Source organism: Emys orbicularis, chromosome 10, assembly GCF_028017835.1.
Source record: "Emys orbicularis isolate rEmyOrb1 chromosome 10, rEmyOrb1.hap1, whole genome shotgun sequence".
Classification (NCBI taxonomy): Eukaryota; Metazoa; Chordata; order Testudines; family Emydidae; genus Emys; species Emys orbicularis.
Genome location: NC_088692.1, coordinates 16,323,244 through 16,348,415, shown reverse-complemented (window position 1 = coordinate 16,348,415; position 25,172 = coordinate 16,323,244). Strand labels below are relative to the sequence as shown.

The 25,172-nt window shown below is 41.8% G+C and overlaps 1 protein-coding gene across 1 annotated transcript in view; it reads left to right on the top strand.

The window, feature by feature from the left end:
* The first annotated feature begins 1,817 nt into the window (after positions 1-1,817).
* The window catches only part of SDR42E2 (short chain dehydrogenase/reductase family 42E, member 2), a 30,772-nt gene continuing 7,417 nt past the window's right edge, over positions 1,818-25,172 (top strand). Inside the window, 7 exon segments of the mRNA XM_065412626.1 lie at positions 1,818-1,925; positions 1,927-2,169; positions 3,264-3,359; positions 8,403-8,460; positions 10,663-10,781; positions 11,847-11,922; positions 20,540-20,622. Coding sequence (XP_065268698.1) covers positions 1,818-1,925; positions 1,927-2,169; positions 3,264-3,359; positions 8,403-8,460; positions 10,663-10,781; positions 11,847-11,922; positions 20,540-20,622 — 783 coding nt within the window.

The following is a 25,172-nucleotide window of genomic DNA, read 5'->3' as shown; positions in this document are numbered from 1 at the left end:
AAAATTCTAAGAGGATGGCATCATATGTGGAAGGAAATGTTGACTAGTAGTTAGAGCACAATATTGCTGGTCAGAAGTTCTGAATCTATTCCCTTTTCTTCCACTGACTAGCTGTGTGACCTCGTCAGATCATTTCACCTTCCTGTGTGTCAGATTCCTGGTTGTAAAATGGGTTAACACCTCCCTATCTTTCTGGCTTGTTGTGGGAATTAATTTAATTAATAGTTGTAAAGTACTTTGAAATCCTCAGAAGGAAGAAGTTACCCAAGTGTAAAATATTATGATTAATGTTATTAAATTGTCAAAACAACTCTTCACAAGCACATTGATGTTTTGGTGGCTGTAGAGTTCTTTATGGTTCTGACTTGAATTAAACTGATGTTTTGCTACTTGATTTGTTTGTCCAAGTCATTTGGCATCATGTACCTTGCATTTTTGCTGCTAAGGAAACTACACATTTTTATATGATGGTAATTAGTATTTATAGAAATTCTCCCTTTTAAAGTTTCTAACATTTTAAATGAAGGTATACTTCCTTGGCCTCGTGTAGCATTCCCATGGCAAATTTGCAAGGATCTCAAATAACTTATATCATGAATATTTTGTTGAGAGATGGTGGGTTTATATGTGTAAATCCAATAATAATTATTCACAATAATTAAAAATGCTTAGGCTCCAGATAGTGCTTTGCATTTTAAAATGCTGTACAAACATCATCTAATAGAGCCTATTTATTTATGGATGGGAAAATAGTATCCTTGTTTCATAAACATGATTACTTATTTTACTTTCTAAATAAAAATATGGACACATTTATCTCTCTTTCTCTCTCTCTCTCTGAATTTATTAGTTTCCCTGAAAGGTGATGGATTGGCAGCCTTGTCCTATGTTATCCACAGTACAGCTATACAACAGGCAGCAGCATTGCAAACTTCCTCAGAGCGGCCCAATAACATGTTTCAACACCGACCACCTCAAGGGTTAAAACTATAAGTGCATTCAATATTTAGCTGTTGATTTTGAGGCATGGGCCTCACTTTTCTCAGATTTTTCTGAGTGGAACTGTGCGTGCATATTAATGCTTAGTTTACTGAATTGGGGAAGTTTTCTCCTTTTTTTAAAAAAAAATCTAGAAACAAAGTGTTTTCTGTTCTTTCATATTGGACCCTGATAGTTTAAGATTCCAAATCAAGTTACGGGACCCTGGGTCATAGGCTATGTGAGCCCCAAAGGGCAGTTTGAGCCTTTGTGATGTAGACATTTGACCACCAGGAACTGAATTGAGGCCAGCAGACACAATTTGCATAGACAACTAAACAGCCATTTATCTCAAGATGACGAAAATGTTGGTATCTACCATTATTCCTAATTTTGACCCAGAATGTGGAACACATCAATCCATACAAGAAATTTTGGACACTTTCTCATGCTCCTTGACTTCATAAAATATTAATATTTTCCTCTCATTCTGTATGCTGCCATCTCTGTAAACAACTGGTCAAATATATGCAAACTCTGTGAGGCCTTTTCATGATACTTTTTTAATTTAGAAAGCACACATGGAAAAGTTTTAATTGTCAAGCAGTAGGTGACAGTATGTCAGGTTTCCCAAATATCACCATTTTTACATCTGTATAATGTTACAAATATGGTAAAAGCAAAGTAAACAGACGAAAGCTATACAAATTTAACATAAATAAGCTTTTATATTGATTACCCTTTGACTTGGAAAGACTGGTTAATATTATTTATCTTTATATCGTCTAAACAGGTTAAGATAAAGAAAAACATTGCAGCCCTGAATGGAGCTTTTTAACATGAAACTTAGTGGAATTATCTGCATCCCAGAGCACCATGGAGCAATTTTCAACATGGGGAAAAACATGTTGTGTGTGTCTGGTGATAGAAAATCGTATCGCATGTTGTAGACATGACCCAAAACATATAGCTAATGGGGTAGTGCCCCCCTGGAGCCAAACATCTGACTGTAATCTGAACCGAAATGCTGGAGCACTGAGTAAAAGAAGCATGAACACAGTAGTGACAGGAGGTGGAGGATACTTTGGATATAATTTGGGGTGTGCTCTTGCCAAATCAGGAGCCTCAGTTGTTCTGTTAGATATACACGAGCCCATTTGGGAAATTCCTAATGGAGTAGTGTTTATCCAGGTATGATAAAAATACATGTTCACAACAATCAAATTAAGTTAATTTGTTTGATTTTTACGTAGTGTCTCAGCAGGACAGTTTTCAAAACCCAGAACACTCAATCATAAATAATGTCAAATACCTTTTTAAAAGTAAGACTCCTCCACAACTTCCACAGCACTTTAAACAATAGACTGTAAAAACCATGTGAACTACTGTACTTACAGTGAGAAAGCAATGAAGTCTGGTGCCTAGAACAGGGTTCTATTCCTGACTCTACAAATAATTCTCCTTGTGACTTTGAGCAAGTCACTTCACCTATCTGTGCCTTGATTTAACCATCTGTAAAATTTGTATGATATTTCCCTATTTCACAGGGGTGTTCTAAAGCTAAAGGAATTAATTTTTGTGAAGTGTATTGCTCTCCTTGGAAGAAAGTTGTTATAATATAATTACAAAGTATTAAAATGGGCCTGATTTTCAGCCCCTGGCTTCCACAAGTGTGATAAATAAAGGGGGGTGGGGGTAGCTCCCTTTGATGGACACCCAGCCAGCCAGTTAGCTGTAAAATACCTCTTGATAGCTGTTCTTTACTTGCTTTACCTGTAAAGGGTTAAAAAGTCCCCCAGGTAAAGAAAAAAGTGGGCACCTGACCAAAAGACACAATGGGAAGGCTAGAACTTTTTAAAATGGGAAAAGAAACTTTCCCTTTGTCTGTTGTTCTCTGGGCTGGGGACACAGAGCAGCAATGCTATAAGCACTGCAGCAGGAATGCTGTGTAAGGTTTGAACCAGGTATGAAAAAATATCTTCCATACCTAGAAGAAATAATTTGGATAGGGAATGTTTAGTTAGACGCTATCAGGTTTATTTTTTATTTTGGCTTGTGGATCTCCTCTGTGCTTACACCTAATGCTTTTGTCAGCTACCAAGGGGGATTTTACAACTAACTGGCTGGCTGGGTGTCCATCAAAGGGAGCTATCCCTCACCCTTTATTTATCACAAGTGTATGCACAATTTCATGCATGCATTTTATGGGTAATAACAGCTTCATGGTAAACTCTAAACTGTAGTTTTGTGATCAGATTCAAAATATCTTTCCATACATATTGCAGGCTGATGTGAGGGATTATGATGCCCTATTTGCAATTTGTGAAGGGGCTGACTGTGTGTTTCATGCAGCTGCATATGGAATGTCAGGACTACAGCAAGTGAGTACAATTATCTCGTGTCTTTCTATCTGAATCCTTATAGAATCAACATTAAATTAGCATGTGAGATCTGTGGTTATCATAGCACTATATTTCAGATTTCTAAGCACTCCGATGAAAAAGAGCAAATTCCTATCCCAGCACTCGGGTCTCCCAATAACCAGGCTTTTTACTTAAGTCCATCTTCTTCTCAGGTACACCAATTCACCACCCACAACACACCTCTTTTCTTATCCTGTGTGCAAGATGCTTATATTAACGTCTGCTCAATGCAGAGGATTAAGTCTCATGCTTAAACATACTCATGTCCATCTGTAGCTTCCACTCAACCTCTCTCACTGCCTGTTGTGCACAGTTTTAAGAACTCACAGGATCAAGAACACAATATATTGAACATCATAGTTTTAAAGAGCTACTTATCAAAAGTATTTCTTGAAATGTTTGTCTTTTTGTAAATTGCCAGTTATTTATGAATAGATTATCATATTAGTGACCATATCCAGCCTCTATCAATCACTTAAAGTTTTATTTACAGTGATAGTTAAGACATATAACTTTTCTAACTTTGAGTGGTGAAAATTTGAGCTGTGGGTAATAAGAAGAGATTTAAGCCATTGTCTAAAATGGCATTAACCCAGTGTTGTTCAAAAGTGTAAGATTTCAAAACTTCTTTGCATGTTTCATCTCAGATTGATTACTCAGTTTTTCATTGAAAGTTAACATTTGAGTGTAATTTCCTACAGTTGCCTGCTCTTATAATAATCAATTCCACACCTTTCCCTACCCTGTGCTAAAAACCAGTGGTCTGTAAACTACTCTGAGGCCTTGATCCTGCAAATCCTTGTACAGTACACAGCCCAGAGCACATACTTAATTGTGCCCTACCACAAGACAGAACTGTGACTGTGCATGGGTACAAGTAAGTTAAGCACTAGGCTTATTCACCTGCACATCTACTAATGTTATATATGCCATCATGTGCCAGCAATGCCCCTCTGCCATGTACATTGGCCAAACCGGACAGTCCCTCCGCAAAAGAATAAATGGACACAAATCGGACATCAGGAATGGTAACATACAAAAGTCAGTGAGTGAACATTTCAATCTCTCTGGTCATTCTATTACAGATTTAAAAGTCACTATTATTGAACAAAAAAACTTCAGAAACAGACTTCAAAGAGAAACAGCAGAACTAAAATTCATTTGCAAATTTAACACCATTAATCTGGGCTTGAATAGGGACTGGGAGTGGCTGGCTCATTACAGAAGCAGCTTTTCCTCTCCTGGAATTGACACCTCCTCATCTATTATTGGGAGTGGACTAGATCCACCCTGATTGAATTGGCCCTGTCAACAGGGCCGGCTCCAGGCACCAGGCAACCAAGCTGGTGCTTGGGGCGGCACCTGGAGGGGGGCGGCGCGGCGCTCGGGCCGCCGGGGAGAGCGGGGCCACAGCCGGGCTCGCCGCCCTCCCCCCGGCGCTCTGGCCGCCCTCCCCCCCGCGCTCTCCCCCCGGCCGCCGGGGGGAGAGCCGAGCCCCAGCCGGGGCTCGCCGCCCTCTCGCCGCCCTGCCCCCGGCGCTCTGGCCGCCGGGTGGAGAGCCGAGCCCCCGCCGGGGCTCGCCGCCCTGCCCCCGGCGCTCTGGCCGCCGGGGGGGGGGGAGAGCGGAGCCCCCGCCGGGGCTCGCCACCCTCGCCCCGGGGCTTCGGCCGCCCTCCCCCCGGCGGGAGAGCGGAGCCCCCGCCGGGGCTCGCCGCCCCCCCCCCCGGGCTCCGGGGGGGGGGGGGGGGCGGCGGAGGCTTTTTTGCCTGGGGCGGCAAAAAAGCCAGAGCCGGCCCTGCCTGTCAACACTGGTTCTCCACTTGCGAAGTAACTCCCTGCTCTCCATGTGTCAGTATATAATGCCTGCATCTGTAACTTTCACTCTATGCATCTGAAGAAGTGAGGTTTTTACCCACGAAAGCTTATGCCCAAATAAATCTGTTAGTCTTTAAGGTGCCACCAGATTCCTTGTTGTTTTTGTAGATACAGATAACACGGCTACCCCCTGACACTAGGCTTAGCTGTCCACAATAATTGATAGTGTCAAAGCTTCTGCCTATCTTCTTCCTTACTATCAAGAGCACAGGTTAAAAAAGTGCAGGATGGGGAGAGAACAAGCATTTCTGAAGAGATGTGGCTTATATGTGATCCTCAGCATGGAAATGAAGTGCTTAGCATCACACTCCCCAGCTTGGTTCTACTGCTACTGTTAGGCAGAGTAACTTGACATTTATTTGGGATTGGATGGCTCTGGACTCCCTGTTCTGTGCATCACATTTAACCTTGCATTTATCTGTGCAACAATCTGCACCTGTGCTGTACAAGATCAAGAAACAAATTATATTTTAGTTTACCCAAATACAAGTAAGAATCAAATATCAATGCAAATAATTATATATATTCAACACCATCTGCATATCAGAAAAATAGTTCCATCAATGTACATTTAAACAGTAAATTTACTGATTATTGTAATTATTTTTTAAACTTATAAAATGCTCCCTTCTGTAGATCTCAGGACACATACCTGATGTTACTAAAACTTATATTGATACAAATAAATCATCTTCTATCATGCTAGAAAAATAATAATCTCCACAGATAAACAATCTACCTCCCACTCCTTCTTACTCCTTTTTTGTTCCACATTATTCATACCTTGTCTACCTACCACATCAGGCAGATGCCTGAATGAAGAGAAGGTCCTTGTATTGTCCCCAAAACACCAAAAGACTCAGATTCTCTCAGACTTGCTGAGGCTACAAATTCCAGCTTCAATCACCTCCCCCAAGAATAACCTCCCACAAGCTCCATCCTATTTAAAGCATGTCTCAGCTGATCCTAACTGTCATGGCAGATAACACGAAGAGAGATAGCCTAGGCACAAAAAATATGGAACTGTATTGATCTAAACCAAAGCTTTGAATTGTTTACTGTGTAGTGATTAGGAAGCTCAGGAATCTGTTAAATAACAGATGTAATAAGTCCCATTTGCTAATACCAGCTCACTTCAAGGACAGCTCATTGTAGAGTGCACTGTAGTAATTCAATCTAAAATGATGACTGTAAATCACTGTATCAAGATCCTAAAAAAGGTCACAAACACCTAGTTGAGTGCAGATGGGAGTAGGTACTCCTGGCCGCCTGAGTTCCAAGGAGCAAACAGGAATCCAAGGGAACCTCTGCATTGCAAATCTTGAACAAAAATTGAAGAAATCTCCTCAATAAAGGGGGCAGGAATCACCCCTGTGATAACCTCGAAATCCTTCAACCAAATCACTATTATCAGTTCCATCTTATCAAGATTGAATGTATCCAGCTTATTCTCCTCCATATCCCGGTCTCAGGCAGCTACTGGGAAATCATAGTTACCACCCCAAGTCCAATACTTATGAAAACAAGACACAGAGCAGTGTTATCTGCAAACTTTTAACACTGCAACTAAACTGCTTTGTGATTTCCCCCCCCACCCCCCATCCCACACACACACACACACTCTTTCTTATATACACTGACAAGGAAGACTAATAAAACTGAGCTTTGAAGAACCCCACATAAGTAGCATAAATTGTACACTACTTCCCTTTGCAACCTTCCAGACAGGTAGGAATTAATCCAGTCAGGAACACTACTGTCCTTCCCAGCTAATGTCTTAAAATGAGTTAACAAAACTTCATGTTTAACAGGATAAAAGGCTATTGTCAAAGATAAAAGAATCAGCATGGACCTCTGATTGTTTTCCATTTCCTACAAGATAATCAACCTACAAGACCAGTGCCACCCAGAGGCATTCAAGCTAAATGATTGAAGGGAATCAAAGAAAGCTAAGGACTCTAGATGGCACCAGAGTTGTCTTGCCATAGCCTTCTGGTGTTGACAGTCTTTCCCAGAAAGGGAAGACTAGAGAACACAAACTCAGATAGACTGAAATCCTGCTTATACGAAAGTGTTGTAGAATGAAATTCTCAAGTTGATTCAGTGTGTTGCTGTGTACAAACTGCAGCTCTAGTTATAGTGAATTTGTTCCTTTAGTGTTCTTGTACTGGGGATGGGGAAGTGACTTCACTATCTGAGGCTCCAAAAATAACCTGGGAGCAACCAAGGACTTTCAGCTAGGAAGTGTCAGTGAAGTGCTGTTTAGGGGTTAGAGCACTGCACTGGGAGACAGGAGAGTAGGGTTCACAGCATTGCCACTGACTCAATGTGTGAGTTTGGGCAAGTCACTTCACCTATCTGTTCTGCCCTCAGTAAAAGAGGGATAATGATACTTACCTACCTCACAATTTTGTTGTGAGGCTTAACTATTTATGTCCAAATCTCACTGAGTGCATATCATAACCGTAGTTAAGTCTTCCCCACAATCTCTGAACTTACATTTATAAATATAAATATACCTATTAAAAAACAGAAATAATATACTCCAGCTAAGTTGATGGGAAGACTGAAACCTGAATTAAATTATTACAATCGCTGCTGTATTTAAATTCGCAACTGTCCACAATTAGTAGGTAGAATATTGTCAAAGCTAAGAAAACTTGCCCCTGATGTATGATCCTTAGAAAGAAACTGAGGGTTAAAATAATAATGTTAAAAAACCCAAGCCTTCTTGAATAAAATAAAATACTCCCCAACACTTTAATTAAAACAGCAACATAATCATCTTTGCTAGACATTATAGTTTAATTATTTTGTCACTGTACAGCACAAATTCACTGAATAGATACCTCTGAATACAGAGAACTGACCATTGAATTCCAACTGTAACATGTATATTTAAAATCCTCCTTTCTGTATGCTTGTTTTAGGATACATTGTTACATTTTTAAATGAAAAGTCATTTTGAACAGAAAAAACAAAGCTTTTTGTTTCAAAAACATCAAAACAGGATGCAAACCAATTATTCCCAGAAACAATTTTTGTTTTAAAAATTGACAGACCAGCTCTAGGACTGAATGTAAAGTGTGAGATTATTCAGATACTGTACAATCTCTTTTTTTCTAGCTACAAAAAGAAAAGATTGAATCTATAAATGTTGGTGGGACAAAACTCATAATTGAAGGTATGTATCTAGATGTCTCTTTGTGTATTGGTATGGCAAGCTAATATACCATTTAGTAAAAGCTATTTGGCATAGTTAAACTATTTCTTAGTACATATTTTATATGGAAAATGTCATTTGTTTCACACAGTACTAAGACAGCACACCTGGGTTCTGTATCTGACTCTGTCTCAAGACATTCTGTGTAAACTTGGCCAAGACACTAAAGCCAAACAGCCACACTGGGTGCTGGAGAACTGTGCAGGGGCAAGCAGGAGGAATCTATATTCATCCCACCCAAGCTTCAGAGTAGGCTGCTCCATAAGGGCCACTGGACCCTATGTTTCCCTAGCCGTGTTGTCACACAAACCTCTTTCACAGAATTAAATTAACAGAGGATCCATGTACTGTTGGACTGAGATTCATTTGCTCAGCAGATGGATCTAACAAATCTTTATTAAGGCAAAACCCTCAGCAAGTAATGATCAATTACTCACAAGTAGGAAGCTCACAGTGCCATCACAGTGGCCTCCAGCACCAGACAACACAGCTTCAACCTCCCTTTTTACATAAACTTATTTATAACTTTTAGTTATCTTTTTTTATACATATGTATTAGTCTCTCATTTCCATGTTAACTCTCCTCCCCCATCAGTACAGGTTTAGTGTCAGTTCAAACTGCTCTTTCCCAGCTTTCTAGTTACTTTATATTTTATTTTTCTCACAAACATGATTACTCTGCAATTTCTTACACATGCACAACACTAAACATGATCACTAGCCCCAATCCTACATCATCCCAAACCCCCTCACTCGGGAAAAGCTGGGACCATTTCAGAGATGCCATTCCCCACCTCCTGCACCCTCTGCACAAAGCCACCAGCATCCCCTCACATCAGGATGACACTATTAATCTCTCGCCACTTCTTATCAGTAAAATGGATATAATAATACCTCTCTCCTTCATATGGGTGTTGTGAGATTTGAAACAATTATTCAATGTATGAAAAAGGCATTTATATTATCACATAGAAGGTGCTCTGTGAGTGCCAGGATTACTTTTATTATCACTTTACCCTATTAAGACTACAGATATCCACATAAGTGAAAGCTTCCCTTTTATTTTACTTTGTACCTGGAAACTCCTTACCCGAACTCATGTTTGTTTTTCTTAAATTTTAGTCTTTTACCAACAATCTCAGGAAAATTATGATAAACAATTTTCAGATTCTCTCATTTCCAGATATGGCTTTTCAAACTGAATTGCATACATTGTGGCTCAGCTTCTATACCTCTCTTCTTTATTTCCAAAATATAATGACATTTATGCTGCAAAAACATGATTGGTTTGTATCCATATTCTGCCTGTCTGTGACCCCTTGTACAGCTTGTTCCTCTCCCCTCAGATTATTCTTCTCAAGAGCTGAGTGGAGGTTAGTATTTGGGGCCACAATCAAGGGCATATCTGCTCAAACATGGAGATCATGCCCCTGGATCCCTAAACTCTGCTCCTCAACACCCTCTCCAGCCATGGAGGACTTACAGAACGTTGTGTCTCCAGAGGTTTGTAGGAAGGCCAGAAAAAAGGAGGAACAGTTCTACCCCTTGATTGCAACCTGGCAGTAGCTTTTCATTAGCATGTTTAGTCTGACACAAGAATTAGCATTCATTTATTTGGAAGGAATTAACTATTTTCATAGTTTTAAGAGCAGTTCTTCCTGCTATCATCCTACTAGCTTGTGAATATATAGTGGGCTGGCATTAGAGTAGTTGTGCTACTTCTATCGTAGTTAACTAGGGCCCAATCCCCTCTCCTAACAGAAAAGTTCTAGCCCTCTACAAAACCATAATGTTCAATTACAGGATATTCAGTCAGAATGTGATGCCAAATTATAAAGAACTTGGGATCACTTGAAATGCATAGAGTTACAATATATAAATGTAAGATATTATTATAAATTCCCAAACAATCCTAAAATGGAAAGATTACTCTTATAATATATGTGACTGTTGTTTTAGAAAAGGCTTATTTCCTGTTCATGTAGGTTACCTGTTCTGTTCATTCCCTCTGAAGCATCTGGCATTGGCCAATATCGGAAGACAGGAAACTGGGCTAGATGGACCTTTGGTCTGACCCAGTATGGCCATTCTTATGTTCTAGGTTATTTATTTTCTTATTATTCCAATTTCTATTGAAATAATTTACTTTGCATATCACTGCAGTCTGCAAACAACAGAACATCCCCAGATTGATATATACTAGTACAGTGAACGTGGTCTTTGGAGGGAATCCCATTGAAGATGGCGATGAGGAAACTGTGCCATATTTTCCACTAGAAAAGGTATTTTGCCTGTACTATTTGTTCCATGTTTTCTCTATTTTATTGCTTTGCTCTGTTATTTCTGAACAACATTGGACACAAAAGGATAAGAAAAAAGAAAAATCTTCTGTTTTTTAAAATTGTATATAGACACCATTTGAGAACCAATGTAATTATTTTAAGTAACTATTAGTATATACTTTGCCATCAAGGCCCAGACTGTAGAAAGGAATCCATGAGGGTCCTTATGCTCATGCAGAGTCCCATTGTAGTTAATACAGATCAACAAGGATATAAAGGTCCCCTTGTATGGATTAGGGTCTATCTGAGTCTTTATATTAATTATTTTTATTTATATACCTGTTATCTGTTTTCTCTCTGGTCAAATATTATTATCTATTTTCAAAATCAATGCTGAAATGGAAAAACTGCACTTTTTATTATGGGATCGTTGTTTTTAATAAGAAAGCAAACATTGTCAGTTCATGTAAATTTTTATTTTTCCTATCTTCTCTTTCCATTAAAATACTTCTCTTGATATAATGCAGTGCCTAGCTACCACTATGATTCATACACTATAGATGGGCAGACAAAATAGTTTTTAATAATGTTATTCTGAATAACTTGGGGGGGGGAGTAAACACTAAGCTCACACTACAAGAAAAGCAAACACAAGAATTCTCATCTAATCATTAACTCGTACAATAAAAAATCATAAATATTTTGAGTGGTTTTTCTACTACTACAGAAACACATTCAAATTTAAAAATATTAAGCAATTAAAATCTGAGTAACACTATTATAACAATATTTTACATTGTTATAAGATTTAAAATATTTCTTCAAATGGACTACAGTTAACTGGATATCCAGATTCGTACAGGCAAACCTGTCTGCTTCACTTATAAAACAATAATTTAGGCATTTTAACCTAAATTAGTACCCCCACAACTTCTTAATTTTGAGAAGCTGTTACAGAGCTGATGACAAGAAACCAGTTTGACAGAAGTTTATATGTGTCATTTACATAGTATATTGATGTAATTAAACAAAACCATAATATTTGCTCTTATTTTATTTTTTTAGCATATTGACCATTATTCCAAGACCAAATCAATTGCTGACCAAATGGTACTAGCAGCTAATGGAACTCCAATAGCAGGTACTTTTCAATTAATATTAATTCACTTCAGCCATTAACACTATACTGGGATTTATTACTTCTCCTGATGTCATATCTAACTGACATGTATATATGTGTTTTCCTCGAGTTGACAAGATCATTGTGGATAGTTCTCTGAAAATATCCACTCAATGTACAGCAGCAGTCAAAAAGCTAACAGAATGTTGGGAATCATTAAGAAAGGCATAGATAATAAGACAGAAAATATCATATTGCCTCTATAGAAATCCATGGTACGCCAACATCTTGAATACTGAGTGAAGATGTGGTCACCCCATCTGAAAAAAGATATATTGGAATTGGAAAAGGTTTGCAAAAGGGCAACAAAAATGATTAGGGGTATGGAACAGCTTCCATATGAGGCGAGATGAATAAGATTGTGACTTTTCAGCTTGGAAAAGAGATGACTAAGGGAATGTCTACACTACAAAATTAGGTCGAATTTATAGAAGCCGATTTTATAGAAATTGGTTGTATACAGCCGATTGTGTGTGTCCCTACATAAAATGCTCTAAGTGCTCTAGTCGGCGGACCGCGTCCACAGTACCGAGGCTAGCGTCGACTTCCGGAGCATTGCACTATGGGTAGCTATCCCACAGTTCCCGCAGTCTCCGCCGCCCATTGGAATTCTGGGTTGAGATCCCAATGCCTGAATGATGCAAAACAGTGTCGCGGGGGGTTCTGGGTACATGTCGTCAGGCCCCTCCCCCTCCGTCAGAGCAACGGCAGACAATAGATTCGCGCCTTTTTACCTGGGTTACCTGTGCAGACAACATACCACGGCAAGCATGGAGCCCGCTCAGCTCAGCTCACCGTCACCATATGTCATCTGGGTGCCGGCAGACGTGGTACTGCATTGCTACACAGCAGCAGCAGCTAACTGCCTTTTGGCGGTAGATGGTGCAGCATGACTGGTAGCCTTCATCGGCGATCTGGGTGCTGGCAGCCGTAGGGCTGCATTGCACCAGCCCCTTGCCTTTTGCCTTTTGGCAGTAGATGGTGTATTACGACTGGTAACCGTCGTCATCGTACAGCAGTGGCTGGAACTCCGTATGTCCCCCAGTCCCCCATCCCCCCAGTCATATTCTGCTGCCTTCACAATGACGATGATGGCTATCAGTCGTAGTATGCCATTTTCTGCCAAGCGCCCAGTATTTTCTGCTAAGCACCCAGAAGAGGCCGAGGGCGATCTGGGTGCTGGCAGACGTGGGGCTGGCAGACGTGCGGCTGCATTGCTACACAGCAGCAGCCCCTTGCCTTTTGGTAGAAGATGGTATATTACGACTGGTATCCATCGTCGTCGTACTGCAGTGGCTGTCAATCATGGGCACCTGGGCAGACATGTCAGTCCTATTGAACTGTCTTGACGATGATGGCTATCAGTCGTAGTATGCTATTTTCTGCCAAGCGCCCAGTATTTTCTGCCAAGCACCCAGAAGATGCCGAGGGCTATCAGTCATGCTGCACCGTCGTCTGCCAGCTTAAGATGTAAAAAATAGATTTGTTCTGTATTCATTTGCTTCCCACTCCCTCCGTGAAATCAACGGCCTGCTAAACCCAGGGTTTTGAGTTCAATCTTTGGGGGGGCCATTCTGTGTGACAGTTGTTTGTGTTTCTCCCTGATGCACAGCCACCTTTGTTGATTTTAATTCCCTGTACCTGTACGCCATGTCGTCACTCACCCCTCCCTCCCTCCCTCCTTCCCCTGGTCCGTCAGATACTAGTTTCGCGCCTTTTTTCAGACCAGACGCCATAGCTAGCACTGGGATCATGGAGCCCGCTCAGATCACCGCGGCAATTATGAGCACTATGAACACCACGCGCATTGTCCTGGAGTATATGCAGAGCCAGGACATGCCAAAGCAAAACCAGGACCAGCCGAGGAGGCGATTGCAGCGCGGCGACGAGAGTGATGAGGAAATGGACATGGACATAGACCTCTCACAAGGCACAGGCCCCAGCAATGTGGAAATCATGGTGTTACTGGGGCAGGTTCATGCCGTGGAACGCCGATTCTGGGCCCGGGAAACAAGCACAGACTGGTGGGACCGCATCGTGCTGCAGGTGTGGGACGATTCCCAGTGGCTGCGAAACTTTCGCATGCATAAGGGCACTTTCATGGAACTTTGTGACTTGCTTTCCCCTGCCCTGAAGCACCAGAATACCAGGATGAGAGCAGCCCTCACAGTTGAGAAGCGAGTGGCGATAGCCCTGTGGAAGCTTGCAACGCCAGACAGCTACCGGTCAGTCGGGAATCAATTTAGAGTGGGCAAATCTACTGTGGGGGCTGCTGTGATCCAAGTTGCCAGGGCAATGAAAGACCTGGTGATATCAAGGGTAGTGACTCTGGGAAACGTGCAGGCTATAGTGGATGGCTTTGCTGCAATGGGATTCCCAAACTGTGGTGGGGCCATAGACGGAACCCATATCCCTATCTTGGCACTGGAGCACCAAGCCACCGAGTACATAAACCGCAAGGGGTACTTTTCAATGCTGCTGCAAGCCCTGGTGGATCACAAGGGACGTTTCACCAACATCAACGTGGGATGGCCGGGAAAGGTACATGATGCTCGCGTCTTCAGGCACTCTGCTCTGTTTCAAAAGCTGGAGGAAGGGACTTTCTTCCCGGACCAGAAAGTAACCGTTGGGGATGTTGAAATGCCTATCGTGATCCTTGGGGACCCAGCCTACCCCTTAATGCCATGGCTCATGAAGCCGTACACAGGCAGCCTGGACAGGAGTCAGGACCTGTTCAACTACAGGCTGAGCAAGTGCCGAATGGTGGTGGAATGTGCTTTTGGACGTTTAAAAGCGCGCTGGCGCAGCTTACTGACTCGCTCAGACCTCAGCGAAAAGAATATCCCCATTGTTATTGCTGCTTGCTGTGTGCTCCACAATATCTGTGAGAGTAAGGGGGAGACATTTATGGTGGGGTGGGAGGTTGAGGCAAATTGCCTGGCCGCTGATTACGCGCAGCCAGACACCAGGGCAGTTAGAGGAGCACAGCAGGGCGCGGTGCGCATCAGAGAAGCTTTGAAAACGAGTTTTGTGACTGGCCAGGCTACGGTGTGAAACTTCTGTTTGTTTCTCCTTGATGAACCCTCCGCCCCCCCCCCACCCGGTTCATTCTACTTCCCTGTAAACCAACCACCCCACCCTCCCCTTCCCCCTTCAAGCACCGCTTGCAGAGGCAATAAAGTCATTGTTACTTCACATTCATGCATTCTTTATTAATTCATCACACAACTAGGGGGATAATTGCTAAGGTTGCCCGGGATGGGTGCGGGAGGAGGGAAGGAAAAGGACACACTGCAGTTTAAAACTTTAACTCTTATTGAAGGCCAGCCTTCTGATGCTCGGGCAATCATCTGGGGTGGAGTGACTGGGTGGCCGGAGGCCCCCCCACCGTGTTCTTGGGCATCTGGGTGAGGAGGCTATGGAACTTGGGGAGGAGGGCTGTTGGTTACACAGGGGCTGTAGCGGCGGTCTCTGCTCCTGCTGCCTTTCCTGCAGCTCAACCATACGCTGGAGCATATCAGTTTGATGCTCCAGCAGCCGTAGCATCGACTCTTGCCTTCTGTCTGCAAGCTGACACCACCTATCATCTTCAGCCCGCCACTCGCTCTGTTCATCCCGCGATTCAGCCCGCCACCTCTCCTCTCATTCATATTGTGCTTTTCTGCAGTCTGACATTGACTGCCTCCACGCATTCTGCTGTGCTCTGTCAGCGTGGGAGGACATCTGGAGCTCCATGAACATATCATCCCACGTCCTCCGTTTTCTCCTTCTAATCTTCACTAGCCTCTGTGAAGGAGAAACATTTGCAGCTGGTGGAGGAGAAGGGAGAGGTGGTTAAAAAAGACACATTTTAGAGAACAATGGGTACACTCTTTTACGTTAAATTTTGCTGTTCACATTACACAGCACATGTGCTTTCGTTACAAGGTCGCATTTTTCCTCTTATATTGAGGGCCTGCCGGTTTGGTGTGAGAGATCACTCACGCAGTGCCAGGCAACAGATTTCGGCTTGCAGGCAGCCATGGTAAGACACAGTCTTTTGGCTTTTTTAACCTTCTTAACATGTGGGAATGGTTTCAAACAGTAGCGCTTTCATTTCCCATACCAAGCACCCGTTGGGTTGGCCATTTAAAATGGGTTTGCCATGTAAAAGGAGGGGCTGCGGTTTCCGGGTTAACATGCAGCACAAACCCAACTAACTCCACTCCCCCACCACACCCAATTCTCTGGGATGATCACTTCACCCCTCCCCCCCACCGCGTGGCTAACAGCGGGGAATATTTCTGTTCAGCAGAGCAGGAAGGGGCACCTCTGAAAGTCCCCTTAATAAAATCGCCCCATTTCAACCAGGTGACCGTGAATGATATCACTCTCCTGAGGATAACAAAGAGCGATAAGGAATGGATGTTGTCTGCATGCCAGCAAACACCGGGACCATACGCTGCCATGCTTTGTTATGCAATGATTCCAGACTACGTGCTACTGGCCTGGCGTGGTAAAGTGTCCTACCATGGCGGACGGGATAAGGCAGCCCTCCCCAGAAACCTTTTGCAAAGGCTTTGGGAGTACCTGAAGGAGAGTTTTCTGGAGATGTCCCTGGAGGATTTCCGCTCCATCCCCATACACGTTAACAGACTTTTCCAGTAGCTGTACTGGCCGCGATTGCCAGGGCAAATTAATCATTAATCATTAAACACGCTTGCTTTTAAACCATGTGTAATATTTACAAAGGTACACTCACCAGAGGTCCCCTGTGTGCCCTCAGGGTCTGGGAGCATGCCTTGGGTGAGTTCGGGGGTTACTGGTTCCAGGTCCAGGGTGATAAACATATCCTGGCTGTTGGGGAAACCGGTTTCTCCGCTTCCTTGCTGCTGTGAGCTATCTACATTATCTCCATCCTCATCTTCCTCGTACCCCGAACCCGCTTCCCTGTGTGTTTCTCCAGTGAGGGAGTCATAGCACACGGTTGGGGTAGTGGTGGCTGCACCCCCTAGAATGGCATGCAGCTCCGCGTAGAAGCGGCATGTTTACGGCTCTGCCCCGGACCTTCCGTTTGCTTCTCTGGCTTGTGGTAGGCTTGCCATAGCTCCTTAATTTTCACGCGGCCCTGCTGTGCGTCCCTGTTATGGCCTCTGTCCTTCATGGCCTTGGAGACCTTTTCTAATATTTTGCCATTTCGTTTACTGCTACGGAGTTCAGCTAGCACTGATTCATCTCCCCATATGGCGAGCAGATCCCGTACCTCCCGTTCTGTCCATGCTGGAGCTCTTTTGCGATCCTGGGACTCCATCACGGTTACCTGTGCTGATGAGCTCTGCATGGTCACCTGTGCTCTCCACGATGAGCAAACAGAAAATGAAATTCAAACGTTCGCGGAGCTTTTCCTGTCTACCTGGTCAGTGCATCTGAGTTGAGAGTGCTGTCCAGAGCGGTCACAATGAAGCACTGTGGGATAGCTCCCGGAGGCCAATAACGTCGAATTCCGTCCACACTACCCCAATTCCGACCTGCTAAGGCCGATTTTATCGCTAATCCCCTCGTCGGAGGTGGAGTAAAGAAACCGGTTTAAAGGGCCCTTTAAGTCAAAAGAAAGGGCTTCGTCGTGTGAACATGTCCAGGCTTAATTCGATTTAACGCTGCTAAAGTCGACCTAAACTCGTAGTGTAGACCAGGCCTAAGGGGGGGATATGATAGAGGTTTATAAAATCATGACAGGTGTGGAGAAAGTTAATAAGGAAGTGTTATTTACTCCTTCTCATAACACAAGAACCAGGGGTCACGAAATGAAATTAATAGGCAGCAGGTTTAAAACAAACAAAAGGAAGTATTTCTTCACACAACGCACACTTCACCTGTGGAACTCTTTGCCAGAGGATGTTGTGAAGGCCAAGACTATAACAGGGTTCAAAAAAGAACTAGATAAATTCATGGAGGATAGGTCCATCAATGGCTATTAGCCAGGATGGGCAGGGATGGTGTCCCTAGCCTCTGTTTGCCAGAGGCTGGGAATGAGCGACAGGTGGTGGATCACTTGATGATTGCCTATTCTGTTTGTTCCCGCTGGGGCATGTGGCATTGGCTGCTATCGGAAGACAGGATACTGCACTTTTCTGACCCAGTATGGCCATTCTTATGTTTTATGTTCTTGTACTCACAGATTTATAGAAAGATACCAGAAAGCACAATACCAGAAAATTAAAACATTTTCCCTAAAAATAATTTTAAAATGTTTACAACTTCTACAATATATATGATACAACACTTACTTTTGAATACCAGCATTTCTTTAAAGGGATAGAAGAGTTAAAAAAATAAACCTTGTTTAAATGAATCATATTGAAAGTGTTGTATAACATAAGTAAAGATGAATGCTGATTAAAACATTAGTTCTACAGTTATAAATTAAACTTTGCAGAAGGCATTTGATATTTAGCCTGGAATTATTTATTAGGGCTTCCCAGAGTTTTCCATGTTGAGGGAGTCAGTTATACACTTGAACACTTGAGCTCACCTGTGAGATACTATAACTATAACTACCAGTTCAATACAAATCAACGTAAAGAGCAACATGATACCATGTGACCAGGTGACATTGAGTTAAATTTAGCTGTGGACAATTTCCAGAAAGGGCTTTTTTCATCTGATACTTACAAAGTACTACAAGTGGCTAATATAATACCATAAAAAGCAACAGAGAGTCCTGTGGCACCTTTAAGACTAACAGATGTATTGGAGCATAAGCTTTCGTGGGTGAATGCCCACTTCGTCACATGCATCCGACGAAGTGGGCATTCAACCACGAAAGCTTATGCTCCAGTACATCTGTTAGTCTTAAAGGTGCCACAGGACTCTCTGTTGCTTTTTACAGATCCAGACTAACATGGCTACCCCTCTGATACTTAGGGCTGGTCCACACTAACCCCCCACTTCGAACTAAGATACGCAACTTCAGCTACGTTATTCACGTAGCTGAAGTCAAACTATCTTAGTTCGAACTTACCGCGGGTCCACACGCGGCAGGCAGGCTCCCCCGTCGACTCTGCGTACTCCTCTCGCCGAGCAGGAGTACCGGCGTCGACGGCGAGCACTTCCGGGATCGATCCGGGATCGATTTATCGCGTCTAGACAAGACGCGATAAATCGATCCCAGAAGATCGATTGCTTACCGCCGGACCCAGAGGTAAGTATAGACGTACCCTTAATATAATACCATGAATGTTAAAAGATATTACCTCACCCACCTTGTCTCTCTAAAACGTATTCTGTGTCATATGTATTATATAGCTATTTAGCAGATTAGGGCTATATCTACACTGTGCACCTTACAATGATGCGGCTGTGCCACTGCAGCCGTGCCATTGTAAGGTAAGCAGTGTGGCCTCTCTTTGTTGCCGGTGACGAAATAAAACCACCCCCAACAAGGGGCAGTTGCTTCATCGATGGGAGAGCCTCTCCCACTGACGAAGCACTGGCACTTTTCATTGTTAAAACTTTTGTCGTTCAGGGGTGTGTTTTTTTCACACCTCTGAGCGACAAAAGTTTTAATGACAAAAGTGCAGTGTAGACATAACCTAAGATGGTTCAGTCAGTTTTAAATACAGTTAAACATTTCAAACATGAAACTTGGATTTAATGCTATATCAAGATTAGGTAATTCACTTCATCAAAGTCTTGTGATAGTGTATTAAGAATTTAATTATTCTGATATGATGAACTAGATCAGTGGTCTCCAAACTTTTTTGATCGCGCACCCCTATCAGTAAAAAAATTTTGAGCACGCACCCCCTGCCGCGCCGAAGCAAAAAAAAAAAAAAAAAATCTCGGACTCCCGCCCAAACTGCCGAAGGGAAAAAAAAAAAGCGCTCCTCCTGCCACGCACCCCACTTTGGAGACCACTTAACTAGATCACCAATGTACTGTGGGAAAATAGGGGGATGGGCCCAATCTTGCTCCCATAAAAGTCAATGATAGTTTTGCCATCAACTTCGATGGAAGCAGGATTGGGCCAAATATTCGAAGCCTTCCATCTATAAATTAATGGTTCAATTCCAGCTCATATCTCTAGTGACTGAAAGCCAATGCTTCCTGATCGTGGTTCGTGGTCTATGTAAAATTAGTTTGGTGAGCTTATTCCAATTTTTTTTTTATACTAGTTCACATCACAAAAAATATTGTCACAATTGGCATTCTTTTTGGCTATCTTAATGCAGAGATCAAAGACTGTATGGACAAGGGATTGAAATACTCAGTAACTGCTAGAGGGAATCCCTCCAAATCAGAGTTTGAAGCACATTGGCAAGGCAGTTTGGTGAATTTTTATATTGCTACTGTCTGTTTTGTGGATAAAGAAATAAACTTTGGGGGGCTATCAAGCCAGCACCTTTCACAAGTACTAATTTAATTTCCTTTTTTAAAAGAAGATGAAAATCATTTACTTCAAAGTAAGTTCTGCACATGGAGTGGCTACAGCTTTGGGCCCTCATTTTATATGCATTTGGATATTCATAGCCTATGAAAAGTACCTGTAATGTAGTAATATGAAAGTCATTTGAGAATCACATTTTATCATATATCCTAGGAGGTGATAAGCTCCGTACATGTGTTCTTCGCCCACCAGGCATCTACGGACCAGGAGAGCAAAGACATCTGCCACGAGTAGCAGTATTTATTTTATTTTATTTTATCAGTACAACTTTTCATTAATATACAATAGCATTTATTATAATTAATGTCATAGATTAATTGGCTAGTTGTCTGGAAACAGCTACAATCTGCTCTTAGTTTTTTAAGACATTACAATTAATAAAATAGCACATGCTTTACAGAGAAAATATATCTTTAAAGAATATACGGTAGGTACAAAAATAGTCAATAAAGTCATTCTTCATCGCAAGCAAATGTAAACTCAGCAATTGTACATTGATTTGAAATACCGGTAGTTTAGAGCTTGTACTATAATAGATTCAGATCCAGATATATTTCAGACTTCACTATGCAACTTATACTCATAAGTTTTAAAATATTAATAAAAGATGATACAGCAAAATATCTTATTTCCAGCATCAACCATTAACGACTTTCATTATCCAATGAATCAGGCTAAGGAGTTTGAAATACTTTCTAATTCATTAGGTTACTAAAGGGCAAACAGAGGTGCCCATGTTTACTTATTTTTCCCTTGCTTTATTTTAGGTGGTTGGCTTACTATAGTGTTAAGAAGACAGAGTGTGCATGATTACAAGTCACTTGTTTTGAGGGCAGATTACTCTTTAACGTTATGTAGGGCTCTGAATAACTAACATCTGTATTTTTCATAGGAGCAGGGGAGGGTTGTGCTAAAATGTAGGGTTCAGGCGTGCTGCATGATTGATAGATTTAGAAACTGGGGTGAGAAAGTTATTCCTGTACAGCTGGTCTCATGCTAACTAAGGAACTTGACTTCAGAGATGGAGATATACAACAAATCATTCCAATAAAATGTACAAGATAGCCGTAAAGTAATTTTTCTGTAAAATATATGGCATATAAAATACACATGCTGGTGTGTTGTGGTAAAATAGTTTTATCGATACTCATGTGAGGTGATATACATAAATCACTTGTGGATTGATCACTCATGAGTAACATAACCATCCCAAAATTATGGTAATAAAACCTTTTTGTGACACCATCCTATTATATACAATTTGTATATGCCACATATTTGACATAAATGATGGGATGGGGTAGTGTATGTAATTTATTTAATTACAGCATTTTCTAATTAAATTTTATATATATATATATATATATATATATATATATATATATATATATATATATATATATATATATATATATATATATATATATATATATAAAAAAACTTACTATGGCTTCTTCATTTTGTTGTTCCTTTTTTCCCATTTTCTCTGTAGTGTGTCTTGGTGTATATTTTTTTTCTTTTATGTCTTTTTCAACCTCTGTTTTCCTTCATTCTGTTCAATAATTTTTAAAATTTCTGTTTATTTTATCTACAGCTTTTCCTGCAGCTCTCCTTTGTCTTCAAGACTCTTTTCTGATTCTTTCATATCAGTTTATTATTTTTCACCATTTTTGCTTTCAGCTGACTCCTCTTTTTCCCTCCTTTCCCCAAGTTCACTTGTCCCTTCCCTTTCCCACTTTCCCTTTCCTCATTTTTCTTTCCTGTGTTCTCCAATCTTTCCCTCCAATCCTTCCTTCTGCCTAAAACCCCTTCACTCTCTTCTCAGTGATTTCAAATTTCCTCACTTTCCCCCTAACTACCTCCAAAACCCCTCATTCTCTCTCCACTTGCCCCCTAACTCTCTCCTTCCTCATGTTCTCCAACCAACCCACCCTCTCTGAAGGTCTTCAAAGTACCCCAAATCTCTCTTTCTCTTTCAATCTTCTCCTATCTTTCATTTCTGGAAATTCTCTCCTCACAATCCTCAATCCTCTTCACTGATCTGCAGACCTCCTCACTGCTTCCCACATCTCCTCACACTCTCCCCTCATTTGTCCTTAACGTGCCTTACACTCCTTTCCCTGCCACTGTCCAAAAACACTTTCCCAACTCCTATTCATTTCTGCAAAACCTCCTCCTCACTTCCCCCAAACTCCCATCTGCTGCTCTGAAGACCTCCTCACACTTTCCCCTCAATCCGCTTTCTATTTAATACATATATTAGTACTTATTTGGCCCGAGAGTATCTGAGTGCCTCCCAAATACTTATGGATTTATTGCCACCAAACCCTATGAGGTAAAGATGTATTTGTTCGCATTTTGCATATGGGAAATTAAGGCACAGAGAGATGTAAGTTACTTGCCCTAGGACACAAAGGGAATAAACCCCAGATCTCCTTAGTCCCACTCCAGTGCATTAGCCACAAGCGCATCCTGTCTCCCTTTCACTATTTCCCAAATCACCTCACTTCCCTTCCATTTGCACTCAACAATATTTACTTCTCCTTTCCTTCACTGCTACAAAATCCCCTCATTCCCAAATATTATTCCCAAACTCCCTCAGATATTCCTTCCCTTCACTCTGATGCATATCCTCTGTTCCCCTCACTATTCCCTAAATCCCCTTTCTGTCTTCTCTCACAATCCCCCAAGCCCCACCTACTTCCACTTCTCATTGTTATCAAACCTCTCACTCCCCCAGACATTCTCACTCTTCCTTCTTAAAACTCTTCACTGCCCTCTAAACCCTCTCACTCTCCTCTCCATGCCCCACTGCTCCCAAGCTCCACCTCAGTCTCCCTTCACTGACCCTCAAACCTCCTTTCTCCATCCCTTGGCTGAATCCCAAATCTCCTTACTTTCCCCTTTCATTGACCTACAAGCTCCCTCATTCCCCCACTCCTTCTCCCTGTTAAAGCTCTCAGGTTTTAAATGCCCTCCCCTTGTGACATCCTAACTCTGCCTTTCCCAACTCAAAACTGCTACCTCTAACAGGGCCTGTGATATCTCCATGACAACCAGAAGCCAGAGGGAGCCACATTGTGTATAGCAGAGTGGCAGGGGTCAAGGATCATAGGGTGCAATGGAAGGCTGCTAGCAATTCCAGGACTTAAAAGGAGCCTGGGGACTGGCATAAAGGAGTTGTCAAGGGCATGTGGGCATGGGGAGTGTCACTGAATGCCTCCTCAAATATCAGGCCTGTCACCAGCTGTTTTCCATTTATAGTTTAACTGATTTCAGTTGTACTGTCCAGGAGAATACTTATAGATATGCATGAAGCCAATTTAAAAAAAACCCAGAACTTTAGCCGAAGAAACTTCTTTTCTAGTATTTCACTTAGGAGAGTAAAGCAGGTGGCAAATCTGCTGTTCCTTTTTGGATGTACATGGAACAAAACCGTATGTAATTTATATAAGAATGCTAGAGAAAGTAGCATATGTTTAAATAATGCACTGATGTGAGACCATTTATAGATTCATGTAACAGCTGCTATGCAGTGGCCCCTTTCCTACATATAGCGCACACACACCTGAAACCTATAGAAAATAATAGAAGACATATATGCAGTATGAAATACATATGGCCTTTCCACACATTAATGTGGCACAAGGCCACAAGAAGACAAGAGAGCAGAGAACACTTTAAACAATGTGGGGTTAATTTCTTTAGCCTATATAATTCTCAGTAAATTCAATTGAATGATTTAGCATTTACAATAAATAATTCACAATAATTAAAGTGAGATAGCAGCAGGTTTGTGTAAAAGAAGATCCATTTGGGTCTAAAAAAAGGGACAGCCCTCAGAACAAGAGACAATACTTGCATCATAATGAGTTCTTGCAACACAATGAGTTAGGATTATGTACCTATAGCACTGTGCTAAAATACACTCACAAATGTCCCAATACCAATAACTTCAACTGGAGAATCAAAGAGCAGTAATTGGCCCTAAATTGGTGATGTTCCTTAACAAAAGACAAATAATAGAAACACAGTAGAGCAAGAAGAAGTATCTTCTAGAAATGAGAGTTTCATAAGCATAAATACGAGAAATAATTCTTCTGCTCTTCTCTGCTCTGATAAGGCCTCAGCTGGAGTACTGTGTCCGGTTCTAGGTGCCACATTTAAGGAAAGATGTGGACAAATTGGAAAAAGTCCAGAGGAGAGCAACAAAAATGATTAAAGGTCTAGAAAACCTGACCTATGAGAAAAGATTGAAAAAACTGTGTTTGTTTAGTCTGGAGAAGAGAAGGCCAAGGGGGACATGATAACAGTTTTCAAGTACTTAATAGGTTGTTATAAGGATGAGGGAGAAACATTGTTCTCATTAACCTGAGAATAGGACAAGAAGCAATGGGCTTAAATTGCATCAAGGGAGGTTTAGGTTGGACTTTAGGGAAAACTTCCTAACTGTCAGAGCGGTTAAGCACTGGAATAAATTGCCTCGGGAGGTTGTGGAATCTATGTCATTGGAAATTTTTCAGAGCAGGTTAGACAACACCTGTCAGGGATTGCCTAGATAATACTTAGTCCTGCCTTGAATACAGGGGACTGGACTCAATGACCTTTTGAGGCCCCTTCCAGTCTTAAACTTCTATGATTCTATAATTTCCCATTTTCGTTCAGACTACTAATCCTAGTCCAGTAACTTTCCTAGAGGCTATTAATGTTTCTGAAGCAAGTTACCCCTTTCTCACAATAATACACCTAGCAAATTGTCTAACATTGTAGGTGGGGATGAGGATGT